Source organism: Clavelina lepadiformis, chromosome 9 (assembly GCF_947623445.1).
Source record: "Clavelina lepadiformis chromosome 9, kaClaLepa1.1, whole genome shotgun sequence".
Taxonomy (NCBI): Eukaryota; Metazoa; Chordata; class Ascidiacea; order Aplousobranchia; family Clavelinidae; genus Clavelina; species Clavelina lepadiformis.
The window spans coordinates 4,190,240-4,212,080 of record NC_135248.1 but is presented as its reverse complement, the minus strand read 5'-3'; the positions used below and the strand labels follow the sequence as shown (position 1 = coordinate 4,212,080).

General features: G+C 37.0%; 2 protein-coding genes across 3 annotated transcripts; both read left to right on the top strand.

Annotated features, from left to right (window-relative positions):
- The first annotated feature begins 1,707 nt into the window (after positions 1-1,707).
- LOC143470447 (pyruvate dehydrogenase (acetyl-transferring) kinase, mitochondrial-like) lies at positions 1,708-8,200 on the top strand. Its single transcript, XM_076968587.1, has 10 exons — positions 1,708-4,192; positions 4,700-4,870; positions 5,405-5,484; positions 5,556-5,686; positions 5,803-5,987; positions 6,117-6,281; positions 6,714-6,790; positions 7,004-7,216; positions 7,505-7,618; positions 7,746-8,200. Exons 2-10 carry the CDS (start codon positions 4,720-4,722, stop codon positions 7,890-7,892), a joined length of 1,263 nt encoding a protein of 420 aa, XP_076824702.1. The 5' UTR covers positions 1,708-4,192; positions 4,700-4,719; the 3' UTR covers positions 7,893-8,200.
- Positions 8,201-12,870: 4,670 nt separating this feature from the next.
- LOC143470446 (pyruvate dehydrogenase (acetyl-transferring) kinase, mitochondrial-like) lies at positions 12,871-21,692 on the top strand. 2 transcript variants are annotated; one of them, XM_076968585.1, is made up of 9 exons: positions 12,871-13,908; positions 15,424-15,503; positions 18,001-18,131; positions 18,254-18,438; positions 18,541-18,705; positions 19,158-19,234; positions 19,590-19,802; positions 20,279-20,392; positions 20,758-21,692. In XM_076968585.1, the coding sequence occupies exons 1-9, from the start codon at positions 13,758-13,760 to the stop codon at positions 20,908-20,910; spliced, it is 1,269 nt and encodes a 422-aa protein (XP_076824700.1). In that variant the 5' UTR covers positions 12,871-13,757; the 3' UTR covers positions 20,911-21,692. The 2 variants fall into 2 exon arrangements, with proteins under 2 accessions (XP_076824700.1, XP_076824701.1); XM_076968586.1 differs by lacking the exon at positions 12,871-13,908 and adding an exon at positions 14,231-15,263.
- The last annotated feature ends 149 nt before the right edge of the window (positions 21,693-21,841 follow it).

Genomic DNA, 21,841 nt, shown 5'->3' with positions numbered 1-21,841 from the left:
CAATTCAGCTAAATTTATTGTTTCCATTTACCTGACGTTGCTCTGGACTTTGTTACGCAATACAGATAAACAGCAACTTGTGAAAACCTGCGCGAGTTATGGGATAGAAAGTTGCTGTAATCGCATTATTTTATGACACGTGTTTTCACGTAAATATCGCACTTCGGCCTTTTCAACATCTAACAAGTTGGGCAATACTGGTTATTGCTGGATGCATATATTTTTTCTATTTCATAACAGAGTTTCTAAATGCATTAGCGCACTTTAAACAGATTTTAGGTTGGAGATAACAGCTTTCTGTAGTATTACTGTTGAAAAATGCAGAGTAACTATTTCACCAAATGTAGATCAAGCAGCCCGTAGTTAAAGATAGGCAATTAGGTTAGGAAAATGGATATGCAAAAAGTCAATTTAGGTTATCTAGGGTTTAATTGAAGTTAGATTTAGATAAGAAGAAAGATTTAGGTTAGGTTTAGGAAACTTTAGGTGAACCATTATGTTATTATGTTTTACTATTTGTCACGTAACATTATTGTCTGAAACGTTACTATGTTACAAGTTGGTCCAACAAGAAGTCATGAAAAATAGCTTTATACGTCCGATTTTTTCTGGTAAAATAGTGAACGCCTAAAAATTTGGTCAGTGCTATAGTTTGCAAAGTGTATAGTTTGTTTGGAGAGACAGCATCAGTTAAATTCACAGGTCGACAATTTGCAGCCCACGGAACCAATATTGCGACTTGCGGTGCCACATTGATATTAAATTGCAACGCGGTGCTTGAATTGGCCTATAATTTTTGGTTTAATGAACAAAACGTTTGGTAATCTCAATAACAATTTCAGTTCATGTTAATATCACAAAAAGTTGTATGTACTTGTGTCTTATGTCACAATTAGATTTTTCGCACCACCCATTTTGACATGGAGTCCATGAACTCAATATTTTGAAATAACATCAGTAACAAGATCGACCACACATTTAGCTAAATGTGCAAAAGCTACGAACGCTTTTCGCTTTGATGAAATTATTCAGGCCATTTTGAACTTATTTCGATGATTATATTAGTCTACTATTGATAAAAAAAACCTGTCAATGTTTTGATCAACAGTGAAATGCTTTTGTTGTAGTTTCATCTCTTGGGTATGAAGCAGTGTATACATTGCATGATACTGAATACCTGTATGATCTAGTTGCTCAATATACGTGTTAAACAGTCTTGATTTTTTACTTCCGTTGACTTTTTGCGCTTTTGCGTCTTCTACGCGGCCTCAGAACGTTTGTTTATTCGTTATTGAATCCTTACCGGAATTTCGTAAGTCATTTTCCTGTTGGGGCCTGCCACCTTCTGTCATTTTGATTTTGCGACCAGCAGCACCAAAAAGTTCGGACCCCGGTTTAGTATATACAGCACTTACAACGAAATCCTTGCGCAAAACGTGGTCATGCTGAATGTACAAACAAGAAAGAGAGTGGCTGTTTCACCGAAAGTTGATCAAGCAGCCCATAGTTAGATACGCGGTTTAGTTAGGAGAATTGGTATGCACGAACTTCATTTTAGCTGATTAAGGTTTAATTAAAGTTAGATTTAGATTAGAAGGAAGATTTAGGTTAGGTTTAAGTTACTATAAACTGAGGTGAGGTGAGATAAAATTAAAGTGAGGTTAACAAGAAAGAGTGAAAAAAGTTTGAACGCACTTTTCTTTCTGGTGAAATAGTGGCAGCTAACAAGAAAACAAACATGCTTTGGCGCACGTACCTCGTGTGACCTCAATGTTTTGACCTCATTTAACCTAAAGGCACTACAGCGTTACGTGACGGCCCGCATTAGAAGTGATATTCTTTGATAGGCAACTGTTTGGTTATCGCTGTAAGCAGGGCGCTTTTTGCTTGTGTTATAACTTGATAGGCCGTTTGGTTGGAAAAATGAGCATGCAAAAAGTTGAAATTAGTTATTCACGATATTTTAAGTTAAATGTGAATTAGAAGATATCTTTAGGTTAGGTTTAGGTTACCATACACTACGATTAGGTTTGCAAGAAACTGTGAAAAATAACTGCAAACGCACGATTTTTTGGTGAAATGGTGACAGATTAAATTATATTGTTATATGACTACATGACATGTAGAATACAATACGAATTTCGACGCACCTATTACGTTGAATGCTGTACTTTGAAACCAATCATTTATGCAAAGAAGCACGTATATTATAGTTCTTTTTGGATATAATACGTCTGAAAGTGTTAGTGATGTTAACGTAACGTAAGGCCGTATCCACGTAGAGATTTCTCGCAAACGCCTTTCGCGTTTGTTTAACTTAACGTCACCATCTCGGTTGCTCGTCCGCTCGATGAAGACAAACGTAATATCCGCTCGCGGAAAATGTCCGCGTGTATCCAACCTTAGAACGCGTGACAGAAAGACCGGTTTTTGTATTAGTTGACGTTTGTGCTGAATTTAACAACCAACTCACACTTGAGGCATTTTTACTGCATATCAGCGTTGTCTACAACAGATGGTAAGTAGGGAAAAGTAGCACGTTCAAACATACTCACTAGTGACTAGTTCCTTAGCAAAGTGGTAATTCCCATAGGACTATGTTAATCGTCATATCCGGTTTCTCATTTATCTTTATAAAGCGAACTTATCAGTATGCTGAATGAGAACATGATTTTATATCAATCATTTAGAATAATATTATCGTTTGAAATAATTCAAAGTAACCTGAATATTCCCATCAAAGCGATAAGTTCTCGTATTTTTTCCATATTTTACTAAATACTGTCTTTTGTGAAATGCTTTTAATTAAATCATGGAGTAAATCTGATGTTAACTGTTGATTTAGTGATTTGAAATGACGTTTTACGTACGTCGACTTTCTACGCAAAAGCTGTTGTATATGTGCCTCTGATATTACCTAGTTCATGTCAAGAATACGGATAAGTTAGAAAGACGAGTATTCGACATGCTAGGTTTATTATATTATTATAAAATACTTAAACGAATGAATAATTATGTTATGCATAGTTAAGAAAAAAGTTACAAAAATTTATAAATAATTATGAAATTTGTCGTATGTCGCACTTTCATTTTTCGACATATCTCTTACCACGTAGCGATTACATTTTAGCGACGGAATATTTTGCATTTTTTGTTTGTATTTTTCCACTGGCCCTTTTGCTAACTAGGTAATTATGCATTTGCGTATGTTAACTTCGCCGTGAGTGAAAAATTTAAAACTTTGTATGCTATGTAAAACTACTTTTCAAAAAATGTCGATAACAAGCACATAACTGATACCACTAAACCAAAATGTCGACATGATAACTTGACAAGTCGAAAAAGTGTAGGTGTTAGAAGAACATTTGAGATGTGTGAGCATTTATTTGGCAATAAGTTTGACACCACTTGCGAAATGTATGTCGAAAAGTGGCAACTGTTTTAGCGTGGAAAATTACTAGATAACATGACGTCATTTAATAAAAGAAACAAAAATTGACTCGACAGGAAAGTCAGCTGAGGTGATTTGACCCGAAATCCGTTTTGCTAACACCGGTATAAAACGTTTTATAGATCACCTTAGAATAACTTTGTCTTGTCGCTGCACGTAATTTGTTCTGTACGATTAATTAAGGATCGCAGTGTTTTGTTCGTATTTTGATCATAAAATGCGAAAGATTATAAAACCTAGTTCTAATGAAAATATATAGCACTTTGGCAACCATTTGCAACCGTTTGAAATATCGCATTCGATAATTAGTTTAACCTCATATCTTCCAAATGCTTAGTTTCCCTAAATCGGCATCGCACGTATAAGTAAGCCAAGATGTAAAATTTGTATAAAAACATTAGTCTTGGGTGTGGATCAAAAGGAGAACAGGGCACATCGAAATGTATATCTAAATAATGAAATTTGTCATTGTCTGGGTTCTAGTAACGCATTTAAAGACGCCACGTCGGAATCGTTTGCAAAACTTCTCCATTACAGCATTTAACTCGCCCATAACTCTTTTCAAACTACAGTATTATGTAGGTTGAAAAGAAAAGTGGCGATTGTCTTTAGCTGGAAAATTACTGAGTGAGAAAGAGGAATGACGTCATAAAAAAGAAACAACCAGGACTCGCCGGGGAAAAGAGCAAATCAGCTGGGGCTATTTACACAGAATTTTCCATTCATTGGTCGAAAACGCCGGTATAAAAACGTGTGCCTGTCACGTAGTAATGATTTCTTCATTGCTGCTGTTTAGGGTAGTGGGCTTTCTGTGTGTTTCAGTAACTATTTATTTAACCTAGAGACTTTAGTACATGTACATTATTTATAACTTTTTACTAAAGGTTTGTTAGATTTACATTTGCCGCAATTTTTTAATTTAACTCCAACAAACTAACAGAGAAGCTAAACAGTAAACAGTTTTTCCAGCATTATTTAGTCGTTTTCGAGCTATAACTGCTGTGAATCAGTTGCCATTTGTATTAACTATTCTGAAGCTTTCTTCATATAGCCTATCTTATCTTGGTTGAGTAATGTTGTTAGCAAGCTAACTAACGCCAGTGAAGTCGCAATAAAAGGCAGTTTGTATACTCTTTCAAATTTACTCGGAGATTTCCTCTATTATTTTCAAACGTTCAGTTTCTTTAGATTTGAGAGCCTTTTGAAACTGTGATGAAAATATTACTAACGCCAGTTCTTACCTCTTAGCTGATAGCCTGTAGGAAACTATGCGCATCGTGAATAAATTGTTGCAAGCCGGTCTGCGTAGATCTGTTCAAAATGATTACGCAAGAAACGAAAATGCATTGCAGAGAATGATCGAATATTACAGCCGATTTTCGCCAACCCCGTTATCTTTGCGCCAATTTCTTGATTTCGGTAAGTTTCAGCTTGTGGATGACACTTGTGTTTAGTCATGTGTATCATATTGCTGCAATAAGCAGATCATCAGACATTTTGCCATGAGAGAGTTTCCAATTAAAGTGTAATATAGTTATCTTAGTATTATAATGCGATTTGTCACGAAGAATTGGACGTTTTCAGAGCCTGCTGGTATGTGACTATGACGAATATGACTTTGATTACTTCCAGAGCGCTTGTTTCGCTCGATAATAGCCTACTATAACGCTTTGTTAAAGGCTGAATAGTGAATACGAACCTATATTTTTATGGATTGTATCATTGGAGTAAAAACAAGTTTGAGCAAAAAATCTCCCTAATTGTTTAACTTTGTGATAAGTTGCTCGTGTACCTATATGCTCTCAAATATCCTGGCATAAACCGTCAAACTACGTATCTAGCTTTCATACGCTCAAGTAATTTTGTGTAGCCTACCTTGGACAATAGTTAACAAAGCTCAAAGCATTCAAGAGCAATTTAGTGTATGAAATCTAACCATGAGATATTTTTCAGCACAAAAAAGTGGAGATGAAAAAAGATCTTTTAAATGGCTTCGTCAGGAACTGCCCACAAGACTGGCAAACATGGTCAAGGTACACCCGTTGTCAATGCTGTCATATTTACTTTTCCTAAAAAAGCATTTTACAGTGATACCGTTCTGCAGGAAATGAATCGTTTGCCGGACGGCTTGCAAGCTATGCCTTCAACGCAACTGGTGACCTCTTGGTACCAACAATCTTTCGAAGAAGTTATTGACTTTGATCAAGACAATGCGAACTGCAGAGATCTAGTGGAGTAAGAACAGATAAATTGCAAAATATCAATCGCTTGAACGTTTTTCGTTGACTTTATGAATACTTTGGTTCTGTTTTTAACTTTGATATTAACACCCAAAACCCCTTGTATCACAGGTTCAATAAAGTTCTAGAAGGAATCATACAGAGGCATAGAAACGTCGTTGAGACGATGGCTCACGGAATTATGGAGTGGAATGAATTACAAAAGCATCCCGAAGACGGTCAAGACAAAATCCAATATTTTCTGGACCGCTTCTACACCAGTAGAATAGGCATTCGAATTCTCATAAACCAACACAGTAAGTAACACCGTGAAAATAACATATGTGTTGCCTTACGCATTGGATAGGCCTACTGCAAAGCTGAGAGCATAGACTTAACTTAGGCTATGTAGTGTACTGACGTGTCGGTAAAACCTGCATTTTCAGTTCTTTTATTCGGGGATTCACCCGTGCGTCAGCCGGACTTTTACGGGACGATTGATCCTAAATGCGATGTGCCAATGGTGGTAGAAGACGCTTACAACGCAGCGAAATTCCTCTGCGAGCAATATTATCTCGGTGCCCCAGCTCTTAACATAGACGTTCATAATGGTGAGTTTTCTCATAATGTACACGTAGTCAAACTACAACAAGATACACGATGTTGTATATAACGTTTTTCCAGATAAATATTTGGGCTTTATGTAAAACTATCAGTTCTACGAAAGGTGTAAACATAAATCGATTCAGATGCAAACGCATATTGCCGGAAAATGGGTCTGCAACGGAAAATCTTCCTAATTGCACGTTTAGGGCAAGGAAAATACGTATAGATGTTTAATGCTTCGAGCGAGCGTCTGCACTTCGGACTACGCATTGCTATTTTTGTCAGCGTCCACAGAGCGAGTGTTGTCTACAAAACGTGTCGACACAATCATGACATATTGGTCTCCGTCAATATAAGTCAATTACAACGAAAGCAGTATTGTACCACTGTATATGATGCCCGTCCACGCGAGCTGATTTTCGACGTTTTTGTTTCAGAAATAGAGGAATCATCTGAAGTGAGCATAATATACGTTCCTTCCCATCTCCACCACATATGCTTCGAGCTTTTTAAGGTTCTTGCTTTAAGAATTATTATGGAACGTATTATACTATATTATATATTATAGTGCGATGCTTAATAAGATTTATTAATTGATATGAAAGGTTTAACGTTGCACCATATATGTGCCACATGGCTTGTTAACTTCTAATTACGATCCTTTCTTTTTGTGTTTATACTTATACTGTAGTAGCTATATCGATTAAACGTCATAATCTTCTCACAGAACTCGATGCGAGCGACGATGGAAAGATATCCTCACGCCTGCGATGTTCCTCCCGTCCAAGTCCGAGTTACGAAAGGAAAATCGGATCTCGGCATCAAGATCTCGGATGCTGGTGGTGGAGCATCCCGGTCCGTCACCACGAGGTGGTTCGAGTATCTCTACAGCACTGCTCCGCGCCCTCCTCGTAGCGAAGATGCAAGGGTCACGCCGCTGGTACGTTACTGTTATTTTTACAAATTGCTTCGTCACTTGCCGACTGCGTCGTTTAAATCAAGTTTACGATTTGAGAAAGCTTTTCTTGCTCATCGTTTTCTGTGATTTTTAGCATTTTGTTTGCAAAATATTTTGGTTCACTGCAAATGCTGTTTCTGTGAGCCTTGCCTGTGTTCTGGCGAGTGGAGTGTGTACATTTTCACAATCCACAATAAACCGGTGGATCATCTGAAGTTAAAATTCTACATTCCGACTTCAATCATTTTCTTCAAATGTTATTTTTTTCAGGCCGGCTATGGTTACGGTCTACCAATATCCCGTTTGTATGCGCGATACCTCGGTGGTGACTTGGAACTTCAGTCGATGGAAGGTCATGGAACCGATGCGTATGTTTATCTCAAAGTAAGTATCGGAATCTAAAGGCCCACAAGGCCACAGTATGTCTATGCTGTACGTTTTATAATTGGTATACTGTCAAATATCTGCAACAAGAACAATATCTTTCATCATTACCGTCATTACCTTACAGTCACTTTCAACTGCTGCTGTTGAAACGGTTCCTGTCTTTAACTCCACCACCAATGAGCAGTACCGTCGTCCTCACCTCACCGGTGATTGGGTAGTTCCAGCCAATCAGAAGCTAAAGCAATTTCGTAATCCGTTCAACGGCCATTGAAAAATTAAGTGACAAGAACTTTTTACCACAGTTTATGCAAAGTTGTTGCTGATCAATTTCCAATCAAATATTTTAGCGTTGGGAATTATATTCTCCGTATTGGTGATTCCAAAATTGAAGTTTCTGTCGCATTTCGCCAAGAAAAGATGCTTTATGTGACTTTTTGATGTCAAATGCTCGTGTTTTCGGTTTCACTGTGTTATGTCACCCAACGTCTACCTCCGTTTATATTTTGCGTTTTATCTTTTAGTAATCATAACTTTACGACTGTTGACCTATTGGCAGGTACAATAAAGTTACTACTGTTATATAGGCAATCTTGTCCGAGGCAAAGATTTTGATAAGTTAGTTCAAATTTGTGCTTCAGCAGCAGTTTTGCTTGGTCAAGTTGATAACCTTATTTGGACGGACATGTTTTGCGTTGTGCTTTTATGTCTATTTTTTAACTTGCTAAAATATTCCAAAAATCCATACTATTAAATTACATTCAAGCAACATGGTGAAAATGGAAAATACACCATGTTGAAAATCGTGGAATTCTCATTCGACTCCAACAATAACATCAGCAATGCAACTAAAGAATTTCGGACTGGTTATTTCCACCAAAAGCAGTCGAGCAAGCTCAAAAATTGTAAACTCAAGTTCTGAAAGACGTGCAAGTCAGTTGCAGTCATACGGTTGATTTCATTGCAATGGCATAAGACATGTCTCGTCATGTGGGGTTCATATAAGCAATATTTTGCTTCAGAAGTGAACTATATTTCACTTCTTAGTACAAAGCAAGCCGCCTGTGCTTGTCAAAACAAAAAATATGTAGCATGTAGAAAATATTCACGACGTAACGTGTCGACGTGCATGAAGTGTAATTTTCTGCAAGTTGTGATATTCTTTTTATATTTTTTGAGTATTTGTAAGATAAAAATAGATTTCGCGTAGTCGTATCTAGCCAGTGTCAAAAGCATCCACATTCAGAGAGTTTGGTTACTTGTAAGTTATGGTTGCAAGCCCTGTAAATCATGTACCAGTTTCGAAAAAACAGATAAGCTGGCAAGCGATAAAGTGAAATAAACCTAGCGAATCATTTACGACAGAATAAAATTCATATGGCAATAAATGATACAACACCACTTACGTACTGCCAACCATAGTACAAAGTTCACAAGTGAAGCGAACGTTCGGAACACAATATTTGAAGAACTAAGTTATGAGTTTTACTTCCCAAGCAACAGATGTATTGAGTAAACAGGCGACAACCGACAAGTGAAAGAAAACAACTTCACTTTATTCAATCTACTTACCAGCAAGCGCTGTCCTACGCAGGAGTTCGTTTCGAAATCGGAAATCAAAGGCTTGTGAAAATACGCGAGTGTTATCTCGTAATAAACTTAATGTAATTTTGTTGATTAAACGTCGCACCTGTTAACGTTGGTTACGCACTTTGACCTTTCCCCATGTTGTTTTGCATGTTTTCCTTATTTGTGCTAAAGGCTTCTGATGTTTAATTCAGTAAAACAAACATAAGGTTGAAGGCAATGATTTTTAGTTGTTAATCTTAAATTTATACTTTGATTTTTTGTAAAAAGCTTTGAATAAAACCTCCAGTTTTAGTGGTTAACCTATGATTTTTAACTTTGGGCAAAATATTTGTAGAAAAAGTTTATTATAGTTTTTTTTTTATGAAGGAATGTATAGTCCACTGCATGTACACTACTAACAGTATGTAAAGATTTTCTATGCTGGGATGAAATCTTACACTTACCATGAAAGTATCATTTGAAAAATACTCTTCTCATAGAAGGTAAACAACGATTGGTGCACATACACGCGGAGTGAACTCATCCTTGTCCTCAATGACTATGGACATTACTGTCACAGTGTGTTTGTTTTGTTGAATCCGGATGGAGTAGATTTAACGCAACTATAAAATCGATATGTCTGCTCATGAGTTGGCTCGAAATGGCAGCTATGAGTCTGTCCCGCTGTCGTTATTCCTTCGGATAAAATCTTACGTTTGAAGCTACGTTTTGTAGTTTCTTTTTTAACCTATAGCTAAAACGCTCTAAGTACATAGTAACATAAACCTAACTTAAATGTGCTTTTTAATGTAATTTTAACTTGAATTCACCTCTAAATAGTTTCGGTCCCTAGGATGGAGTTTCGTTTGTGTGGTTTTCTTTAACCAACTATTTGTTGTATATTTAAGATATTTATTGTCATTTTAATCAAACTTTATATAATTATTTCGGCTATTAATATACGTGTTTTTAACGTTAGGGAACATTTCCTCTACAGCTTCTAACAGTGTAGTTGTTTCGTTGTTTCGTTGTTGGTGTTCTTTTGGCCTTAAATTGGTTAAACTTAGGAATTATTTGTGGGTTTGGTGGCCATGCTAACCTACTATCTTATAGCACAATTCTATTATTGCTCTCTTGCATGTTTTAAGCCCTTGGGGTTTGCCACTTTGTCCTGCTTGTTAATTGTTCGTGAGCATGTGTTTTATTGTAGTGTAACTACAACGGTTAGCGTTGTAACTTTCGCTCCACGTAGTTAATGGCGAAAAATAAGCAATACAACACGATACAATGCAATATAAATTAGATAATTTGATGCACTTTATTTCGTTTAAAATATTTATTATCTGAATGCGTTTTTGTTTCATTGTATATGATTTGTTGTGTTAGGGGCTTAGAAACATTTAATACGGAAAGAATATTTTTCCACAAACCATAGGCAATATATAATTATTATTAGGGATGTGCCGCGAGGTTGATTGTTCGGATTCGTGCGAATCTGAATATCTTAAAGGTCAACCCGCACGCATCTCGAATCTATTCGTGTCAGCACCAAATGATAAAATTTCATTCAATCAAAATGTTGCCAAATCTTGCTTGTATCATGACGTAATTACTAAGATTTAATGATTAAATTGCGATTTGAAAAGCAAACTTTTTAATTAAAAGATTTCCGGTAAGAAATGTTGACTCTAGTTTAGCTTAGCCAGGAAAATAGATCATTATTTCAAACTTAAGTCGATAAATTTGCACGTAGTATCGTATTCCGGTTCGCCATTGTTAGTATTCGTGTTCGCCGGTATCTTCCACAGAGGCAATATTCGGCGAATCTATTCTGGTCTGGATTCGTGTTGGACTGTTGGCCCATCTCTACTAATTATTATACGCAATGCACGATGACGTAGTATTAGAACGCATGATCAATGTATAATCGAATTACGCAAATATACTGTTGCTAGCAATTAGTTCACGTTTCAAGTTGTGAGACTGCAGCGCAATATGCACTCACTTTATTTTGGGGAAAATACTCCGCAAGTAGCTGTGACACTGCATAGAGGCCTCTGCAAAAAGCTGAACACTGAGCGGACAAACAGCTGAACACAGCATCGGGTCAATTAAACTGTAAACAGCTTTTTATTTGTAAATTGTATATTTTGTTAAGAAATAGACTGCCCCATCTCATCGTAAGTAGATCCGTTGTTAAATATAGGCAGTTTGGTTTTGAGATTGGGTGCAAAAAGTTGATTTTAGTTTTTTATATGCTGTAGGTTTAATTGAACTTACGTTTAGAGTAGAAGGAAAATTAGGTTTAAGTTACTGTGTTCAAGCATTTAAAGTATAGGTTAACAAAACTATAAAAAAACTATTCGTTTAAAGCTATCCAAGTTTTTGTCGTAGATTTGCAAAATGAAATCCATAATGTCTAAAGATTTGAAAAGGAAGGCAATACGTTGTGGCAAAGGCGTTATTTGCTTTCCAGTTATACGTGGATTTGGTCACGTTTCCAGAATCGCTGGGAAAATACTTATCTTAGAGATTAGATTAGATGATGTTTCGACAGAAGTTACGCCGCCTAGTACTCTGTTTCTTTTCATAGGCAATATGGCAGAAGAAGCCAGACCATTATTGTAGTAAGCTTTCGTAGTTCGCCCTGTGGAGCTTGACCGGGTCGACCAGTGCCTTCATAGGTCTCGCATTGCATCTCAAATACTGTGATGCAGGCAAGGTTTCCGGCAAATCGGCAAATCATTTTCTTAAAGGAAGTGACTGTTTTACTGCAACTTTGTTATCGTATGCTCAGTTCCTAAAAATAGTTAAAGTGTCACTGTAAAATACATTTAGAAATTAGCTAAGATCGTTAATAGGCCATCCGTTTCCTTGTCACATTTTCACAAATTGCGATTAAAATTTGTTGTAGCTTGCTGCAATCTGGTTCTTATGGTTGCTCTGTTAATTACAATGACGACTTATGTACGTCGATTTGCTTGGTTAGAGTCGTTATAGATGTGCCTGTGTTATTGCTCAGTTCAGGTTTTGTTCCGGCAGCGCACAGATGCTCGTGAAGTCGCAGATTAGCATCCGGTGTTGTACAAAAAGCTTGTATAAATGCAGATAATATTTGGTCGCTAGCTAGCCTTGTGACATACTTATTAATAGACAAAATCCTACCCAAATAAGTAAACAAATGTTCTGCAGAGCTGTACAGGTCCTCCTTGGTGTGGTGTATCCACTTTGCTGTATGTCAGAAACTTGCCAACGTCAGCGATATAATGGGAATACTGTTTGACCTTGCCTGAAGTCGTTTGTATGAATCATTCCGATGGCCGGCCTAATTGTTGTGTTCGCAAAAAACCAAACATTTATGATAAGGAAAGGGTTACGTGTTTCTAAACACTTTAGAAGGCAAGCATTTTCTATTGACTCTTGTGAGCATTACGCACTTTCGCGAAAAGCATTTTAATTGCCAAATCTAGCTCAGAAAACGACGACTGCCCAAGTGCCCAGTGCCCACCGTCTTAGCTTGGAAAATTACCAGATACGACAAAGAAATAACGTCATTTAAAAGAAACAAAAACCTTCTCTGAGAGAAAAAAGAAAAAGAGGAAAATCAGCTGAGGATGTTTATCATCTCACAAAAGGCACTTTGCAAAAACGCCGGCTAGGAGACGGGGTGTTCGATCACGTTTGAAAGTGGAGAATGTTGGGAATCTTTTTATGGTTTTGCCTTCTGTATTTAGCTGTTTGGTTTGATTAACAATAACCTAAAACGTTAGGGCATGAGCAACGTTGCTGTTGATTGAAGCATATGGCATGTTTAAGCTTGTAGCAAAGTCTAAGCTAGGTACCGCAATACCGCACTTTAGCTGCTGCAGAAAAGAGGGTGAAAATTTTTTCAGTGCATTGTTAAGATGATTGAACAAATTTCAGATTCCAAAGACTAGTTTTGGACTGTAGACGTGCTTTTGTTAGCATTACAGGTTAACTAACTGGTTTCTTTAGTAGGCTAGTATGTTAAAAACGTTTCAAATTGTTTACAATGTGTGTCCTAAGGTCGTGCGTTTATTCCATAATTTTAATATATTTGAAATCTCCAGTATTGAGTAGGTTTGCCTTTCTGTATCTAGATCAAGTGTCGTAGAATTATTATATACCCATGCATCATAAATTTTCTGTGTTATTTGCCACATAATTCCCCATAGTGGAAAGTGTGGCCCCAACACAAACGAGATTAATCAATGTGCACGCCAACCTTTTTTTTTGCCAACTTATAATAACTATTAACAAGGCAAATTCTAGCTTGTTTTAACACGAAACTGTAATAAATAAGCAACTTGAAAGTGATTCATTTCACACACAAGCTCGTGACGAGAACTGCCTTACTTTACAGTTATGATAAAAAAAACATTCTCCTTCAGGCTTTCATGTGGTAGTATAAAAAAATCAAATCTCAATCAAGTGATACTTTTAGGTTATTTTATCTGCTGTTCATTTAATGAAATTGTAAATGTATTGGTAAGTTTTGATAACACCAACATAATTTTCTTAGCCATATAGCTACAGACTGTAGGATACAATGCGCATTGTTAATAAACTACTTCAGGCAAATCTGCGAAGACCTGTTCAAACTAATTACTCAAAAAAGGAAAATGCTGTCCAACGAATGATAGAACATTACAGTCGATTTTCGCCAAGCCCATTGTCTTTGCACCAGTTTCTCGATTTTGGTAAGTTTTTACTGTGCATGTAAACCATACATTTGATTAACCCATACCAGGTTCCATATTCGACATGGTTGTTTGTTGAACAAGCCTTTGATAGCCATCAATATTTTATTGGTGATGATCAGAATTTGAATGGTGTTTCCGAATTGTAATCATTACATTCAGAAGTGCATACCAAAAAGTATCACCATTGTTACAGAAAATGATTACATATGTGTGAAACAGAGTATAGGCTACCAGTACACACCAGTATGGAAAAATTTTTGTGCAAATGAAGCAAAGAAGAAACTTGTTTGTCGCAAGTTGTTATAATTCGTTTTGGTTAATTTCGTAGATTAATAAAGTTTCTCATTGCTTTTTTGAGAGTGTATTCTGATTTTACGGCAATTTTTCAGCCATGTTGTTGATTGTGCAGATAGGATTTCTACGAAACAAAATAAGTGCTATACATGTTTTTTCCAAGTTATAAAGTCTTTGTCCAATGCTGCTCTTGCTACATTCACTTTGCACCGGTTCTTTGACCAAGCTTGTTTATCTTGCTCTTAACACTGTTTGATTTGTTGCGATACCACATTCAGCTACGCCTTGGGGTTATTTATAACTCATGTTACTTATTAGACCAATACCAGCGTGTGTGGGTGTGCTCGCTTATCTGTCTGCTTCTTGCAACTGGTAAACACTTAATGTATGAACTTTGTTCCTATTGCTTGTTTGGTACGTTAGCGACAATATTAAATTTTAAATTATGATCTCATTAGGACAATATTTATTACTTGGACGCAGTGTAGGGTTGTTGCCTTTTTGTTACCATTTCTGCCTTTTGCTCATTCGCATTCGAACATAAAATGAAAATGATGTTAAATGTATACTGTATCAGGTTTTCAATTTTATACATTTGTCCAATACCTCGCCTAAAGGTAGGATAACATTGACTTTTGTTACCGTTTGTTGTGGCTGTGGCAAGCATAACAGTAATTGGTCAAGCTTTATTTTGATTAATATTGATTAGTCATTACAACTATTATGTGCGTTATCATAAGCTGCAATTAGCATGTTTGTTGTTATTTATGAAAGTATTTTTCACTGTATGATGTATGTATGTCATCCAATATGTTTAGCAGCGTAAAAACTTTCCATATATAAAAATGTATATCATTAGAAACTATATCGAATAACTCTCATAAAGTAACTACTTAAATTACATCCAACCTTGGTTGAGCCGAGTCATACACAGTAACGTGATTGGCTAACTCAGTGGGTGTGTACAACGTCCATCCATTTCACATACATGCTTTGTCAAGCTCATATTTTTGTTGTGAACGTTACAAACAAAACCTGTTCAAAAGTTTCTGCTAAACGTTGAGTACTTGCAGTGTTGTTAAATATATTTGCTTATACACCACTTACTTGGCCTTTAAATTTTGAAGTAATCTTGTGCATACCTGCTAACTGGACAAAAGACAACGGTATCCTATGATCAAAGCACTTACATGTCATTAACTAAGAGATATTTTTCAGCACAAAAAAGTGGAGATGAGAAAAGATCTTTTAAATGGCTTCGTCAAGAACTGCCCACAAGACTGGCAAACATGGTCAAGGTATTGCTGAGCTTTGAGCATTTATAGCCTAATTATACATTTTTTGTATGTCAATGTTAAACTCAACCATCATAATTTTAAAAGCGTTTTATGCAGCTTCTAACCAAAGCCAGCTTCTAGCTTTTTTCTTGCCACAATAAATTTATGCATGACCAGTACCCTATGCACTACAACTACTGTGCTGCTAATCTTGTTTATCAGTATAGTTTGCTACATGCGGTAGTTATGTTGACAAGCAACGTTTCCCCCTTTCCAAAGATGTCTTTAGTACAGTAATTTTGCAGCATCGCTGTTTATTTAGGTAAATACGTCATGCAAACTATGCCAGTGTGTAGTGCCAGCTTTTGCTACTGTAGCGACGGTTTTCGAAGGATATTTACTTTTACATACCTTCAGGAAATATCCAATTTTCACACATTTGTTGCATGTGAGATATCGCGCTGGACAAGATCTCCTCTCATGAAAGTCATAACCGCAAAAATAGCACTTTTTCTTCTTGAAAGAAGCTGCGATGTACGTCGTTGTCTCTTTAAGCTGCTCTCCTTGATTCTCTATTTCATTTTTGATATGAAGACTTTGCGGGTTTATGGAGGCCGATGAGAATGTTGTGCTGTGCATGTGCACGACCAAGCCTGTCTAAAGCGTTTGCTTGGTCTACTGCTGATTCGAGAGAAAGGGTCGTATTTTCTAGAAGTCTTTGACGGATCGAGGGAGATGAGAGACCGTTAACAACTGCATCTCTACAGAGTTCTTTGCGATATTGTTCCACAGTAACATTGTCATAACCTTGAAACTCAAACACTAAATTCGAGCAACTTAGGCTTTATTAAAAACAGAATTGAACAGACCTAAAACAAATAGAATCAGTTAGGCGAAACGTGACAGCTATATAACATTTATATACGTGAACTTATACTATTAAGCAGCCGACCCACCGACACTGCGCTTGCTACTGAAATGACGTTCTACAGTTCTATTTAAGGCGGCGAAGCAATTAAGGCGTGAGGCAAGGCGTAAACAATTAAGGCGTAAACAATTAAGGCGTGAGGCAAGGCGTAAACAAAGGAATGTTAATACATTGGAATGTCACCACAAACATCTTTGCACTGGCAGTTCTTGCTGAGTATTTGTAACGTTTGCATAAACTGCGTTGGAGACTCGCTTGGTTGCTGCTTTCTCGTTGCCAATAAGTGGCGAGCAAAGATTTCGTTCGGTTTCTTGACAAGTAAATTCTGCAAGATTTCAACAGCAGAGTCGTATGTATTGCAATCTTCTGTAAATTCAAATATTTCCGCGGACACAAAATTCGTCAATAGTTGAAGTTTTGTTGATAGGAGGAGCTGTAGAAATTTGTTCTCGCGCAAGTTCAGCTAGGAAGTTATCAAACGTTCTTTTCCAATGTTTCCACAATTTGCTGGCGGTTTCGCAGTTGATGTCAACTTCTAGCTTGGCAGGTTTCAGCGCACTTGTTTTAGACATGTTATTGTCACCCTACAAATTACGTTAAATAAGTTGTACTAAATGATGCCGTTATTCTTAGCTTTATTTAACGTAAATCATTCATCTGAAATAATAGAATAATGGTAAAACAATAATAATAGAAAAGCAACACAACCTCACAGCTCAAACGATGTTCGTTTGTGACAATACGAACCGTGAAGTAATCTTAGTCTACGACTAAGGAATGCCCGAAGCAGAAACAAAACACAAGAAGTAATTAAGATAAAACGAGGCGAGTTAACAAGGAATTTTCATTACACATTGTCCTGGTGTATCTAGTTTCATAAATATTATTAACGTTACAATGCAGTGTTGGTCTGTGAATTTCTCACTTTCTTAAACTATATGACATGAAAATTCATTCAATAGTTTTACTATATCCAGACACCCACGGTCCCACGCGTATCTGCTAAGGTGTTAAGCTTTTTAGGTTTGCTTAGCATTCTCGAAAACTTGAAATTTTTTATTACCCAGAGAGAAACCTAATTAATTAGCGTTCTTTTTTCAATTTTCGAATACAGTATATCTTTTTGATTTAATGGCACAAGATTAGTGGACGTTTTGATTTTTTAATTTCGCTGATACGAAATTCGTTGAATTCGTCAAAGTTAACGGTTCCAGGCGTTAGCGTTGCAGAACTTTCGCCGAAACAAATTTGTGGCGTGTCCAGTATAACTTCTCAGTCGTCACGGCGTTCCTATTCGATTTCTTCGAAGTGGATTGATTGAATTGAAATTGCATAACATCTCACTCGGCTTGTTCTTCTACGTTTGAGATCGTGCGAAGTCGTGCGTAATTGTTTATTGAATTCTGGCATCGATTTGGAACGATTTTGATTTGTTATTTATAGGTCTGGTCTATTATGCAATGATTGCAATGGCGTAGTCGTAATACAAACTTTAACTAGTAAATACTGTAAACTGTTCGCATATTTCACCAGCGGATACAATCCGCTTAACTGTTACCAAGTTTTAGAGCACTGTTTTATAATTTGCAGGAAATGAATCGTTTACCGGACGGCTTACTTGCCATGCCTTCGACGCGTTTGGTGACTTCGTGGTATCGACAATCTTTCGAAGAAGTTATTGACATCGACAAAAACAAAACTGACAACAAAGATCTCTTAAAGTAAGAACAACTGAATGTAACTGTATTTATCATTTCAACAAACCTTCACTTAAATTGCTTAAGCGCAGGTTTTAGTGCTGCTTTTGATTATGACATTAACACCTGAATTTCGTGTTTCACAGGTTTAATAAAGTTCTAGAAGGAATCATACAGAGGCATAGAAACGTCGTTGAGACGATGGCGCACGGAATTATGGAGTGGAAGGAATCACACAAGCATCCTGAAGATAGTCAAGACAAAATCCAATATTTTCTAGACCGCTTCTACACCAGCAGAATAGGCATTCGAATTCTCATAAACCAACACAGTAAGCAATACTACAAAACTGTAATTTTTTTACTATAGAAAACATGTACTCACTCAGCTTTAATATGTTCAATCGTGCTGATTTATTGACCCACGATTTTAGTTCTCCTGTTCGGGGATTCACCCGTGCGTCAGCCAGACTTTTACGGGACGATCGATCCTAAATGCGATGTGCCAATGGTGGTAGAAGACGCTTACAACGGAGCGAAATTCCTCTGCGAGCAATATTATCTCGGTGCCCCAGCTCTTAACATAGACGTTCATAATCGTGAGTAGGATTATACGTTGAAACTATACAGCAGCGTAAAACAGTGATGTTTACATATTTGCTAAATTTCAACAACGAGTTTTTTTGAAATATTGAGTTTTGATGTAAAATATGAATGGATATGCTGTAGTACTTTGGTCTATCAAGTGCAGTATACAATGATTAGGAAACTTAAGAGCCATGTACTGCTGCAGACGGCACTTATCAATTGCCCCATAATGTGTTCTCGAAACTACGACTCTTCCACGACGCTTCCACGTCACGCCGTTTTAAATTTGTGCGTTTACGTTTCGGTTGTAAATAAGCGCGCTGTTACAAAAAGCGGCAAAGCTCTGAGATGGTCACACAAGATTTCGCCAAACAAAGAAATATGTCAAACTGAAAATGGGTCACTGTGTTACCGCGTGCATCTGCTTTAACTCTTTTATTAATTTACGATGGTTTTTTTCTAGATGTCGACGAAGCGTCAGCATTGAGCATAATATACGTCCCTTCTCATCTCCATCATATTTGCTTCGAACTTTTCAAGGTTTGTCGTCATTAAGAGTTGTTTTTATTCAGCGCATTTACTCATGACTATGATGTTTTCGTTTTTATTGAAGCAGTCATAATCCATTGTTGAATTACGAATTTTGTTAATACATTCTACTTTGTAGGTTTTTAGGTGTTTTCCGTTTTTTTTCTATTATCGTATGATATCTATTTCGCGTGTTAACTAATAATTAATTGATCAAAATTACTTATAGTTACAAAATTCCGATAATATCCATAACAAAAGGTAATTAATATGAATATCAATAATCTCCATCACAAAGTGCTCCACCGCAATCTATAATGAATTGATTAAACGTGGATGTTAACAAAACGTCATAATCTTCTCACAGAACTCGATGCGAGCGACGATGGAGAGATATCCCCACGCCTGCGATGTTCCTCCCGTCCAAGTCCGAGTTACGAAAGGAAAATCGGATCTCGGCATCAAGATCTCGGATGCTGGTGGTGGAGCATCCCGGTCCGTCACCACGAGGTGGTTCGAGTATCTCTACAGCACTGCTCCGCGTCCTCCTCGTAGCGAAGATGCAAGAGTCACGCCGCTGGTACGTTAAATTGTGGTCATAAAGCACGTCTTGTGCTACTTACACCGTTTAAACCGGTTTTAACCGCCTCAAACCACTGCTACTGGCACTTGAAAAGTTTAAATGTAGATATATGACTTCGTAGCCTTTAAGGAAAAGTGTTTACTGCGAATGGCGACTCTGTGAACCTCGGCTGTATCCAGACCTCAGTATGCATGTAACGTTTCCGTTATTCATTTTTGGCAACCCCAGTGTAATGAAATTAAATGAGCGGTCCTTTCGTTAAAGCGATTTCGGTTTCGAAATTTCATTATTGCATGGCTAGTGAGGACCAACCGTCCTAAATGATGTCGAAAATCTGGAAAGCGAAAAATCTTATCAAATGTTAGTACCAAATATTCTCAGTCACTATAGCCACAGTGATTCTTGTACTTTGCATGAATCCTTGATAGGATGAGTCATAATATTAATCAATATAATCTATCCTTTTTTTCCAGGCCGGCTATGGTTACGGTCTACCAATATCCCGTTTGTATGCGCGATACCTCGGTGGTGACTTGGAACTTCAGTCGATGGAAGGTTATGGAACCGATGCTTATGTTTATCTCAAAGTGAGTACACACTATTAAAACATAAACGCCATCGTTGGTATATTTTGTTCATCTTAAGTAGCTGGGAATATGTTTCGGGGATTTTAGTTGTAAGTTTTTGCACCTGTAAGTTTAAGGTTATGTGAACTATCCCCCTACCGTCAACCTTTTTCGACATTGCTTGTGTTGTGCACAAGTAGAGTTTGCTAAAGACAAACCCTCTTGCACTCTTTCACAATTTACTGAGTGTAATTGTATATGATTGCGGTTGTAAACGAGAACTGTAACAACTTAGACTTGGACTAGCCACAAATTGATCTGACGCTGTTCTGCCTGAACGGTATATTGTTATTGTATTATAGTCGAAGTAAATTGATCTTTTTCAGTCACTTTCAACTGCTGCAGTTGAAACGGTTCCTGTCTTTAACTCCACCACCAATGAACAGTACCGTCGTCCCCACCTCACCGGCGATTGGGTAGTTCCAGCCAATCAGAAACTAAAGCAGTTTCGTAATCCCTTCAACGGCCATAAACACTAAAATACCAGCGATGAAGTTTTTTTTCGCAACATTATCGGTAAAGATTTCGAAATATTGGCACTTTACAGAAATGTTGTCGTATGGAACTTCATCTTTTGTGCTAATGGCTTGAGCTCGCAATATTTTGTCCTTTTTAATGGGGAAAAGATGTTTAATGTGACGTGGTGTTTTCAGACGCTCGTGTTTGTTCTGTTTCACTGTGTTGTGTCACCCTTCGTTTTGAATGTGTTTTACGTTTTATTTCAGTGATCATCTATTAAGAGTCATGACCTATTGACAGGTGCAATTACCGCTGCTACAAAGCAATAGCAATCTTACAGTTGTACGAATTCTTCGCTTGGAAATTTCGGTTATTTCTAGAAAAATAACGACAGATTTTTTGTTTATTTTGTATCAAACAGAACTCATGTTAGTACATTTCTACCGTAGTGTTTATAACCAGTTCGGTAATTGGTTTTCACGATTTGGCTTTCTATATTGTATGCATCTGTACATTTATTTCAGACATTTCTAGAATTCCCCGAACCGTTGTTATTCCATTAATACAACCAATTTGGCATCATTATTAGTATGTAGAATACTTTTCTTGTTCTACCATTAACAGAAAACGATGGACAGTGTTATTGCGGATAATTTCTATAAAAATTTTGCTTACTCCATAGCTTAGTGTTAAAAATTTTATCGTATATTCATCGTGCCGACCTATACACCATGTCACTAATTAAAGAGCTGAATTCGCTGTACCCAATCGAACAAAAATATCAACAACCCACTTCAAAAGATTTCCGTCTGGTGGTTTTCTGACAAAAGCAGACAACTAAGTTGAGTCAAGCCTTAGAGAAATTTACATTGACCGAGTTTGAAGTGGTGGAACTTTTCCTTGCAGCTTAGCCTGAAGTTTTCGGGACGTTTAATGCAGTTGGTAGCTAAG

What these genes read in the sequence shown, in the direction of transcription:
- LOC143470447 (XM_076968587.1), top strand. Translation starts at nt 4,720, where the DNA reads ATGCGCATCGTGAATAAATTGTTGCAAGCCGGTCTGCGTAGATCTGTT. An exon ending in GACTGGCAAACATGGTCAAG is followed by an intron (nt 5,485 to 5,555) that starts GTACACCCGTTG and finishes ACCGTTCTGCAG; the next exon opens with GAAATGAATCGTTTGCCGGA. An exon ending in TATGCTTCGAGCTTTTTAAG is followed by an intron (nt 6,791 to 7,003) that starts GTTCTTGCTTTA and finishes ATCTTCTCACAG; the next exon opens with AACTCGATGCGAGCGACGAT.
- LOC143470446 (XM_076968585.1), top strand. Translation starts at nt 13,758, where the DNA reads ATGCGCATTGTTAATAAACTACTTCAGGCAAATCTGCGAAGACCTGTT. An exon ending in GACTGGCAAACATGGTCAAG is followed by an intron (nt 15,504 to 18,000) that starts GTATTGCTGAGC and finishes TATAATTTGCAG; the next exon opens with GAAATGAATCGTTTACCGGA. An exon ending in AATTCTCATAAACCAACACA is followed by an intron (nt 18,439 to 18,540) that starts GTAAGCAATACT and finishes CCACGATTTTAG; the next exon opens with TTCTCCTGTTCGGGGATTCA.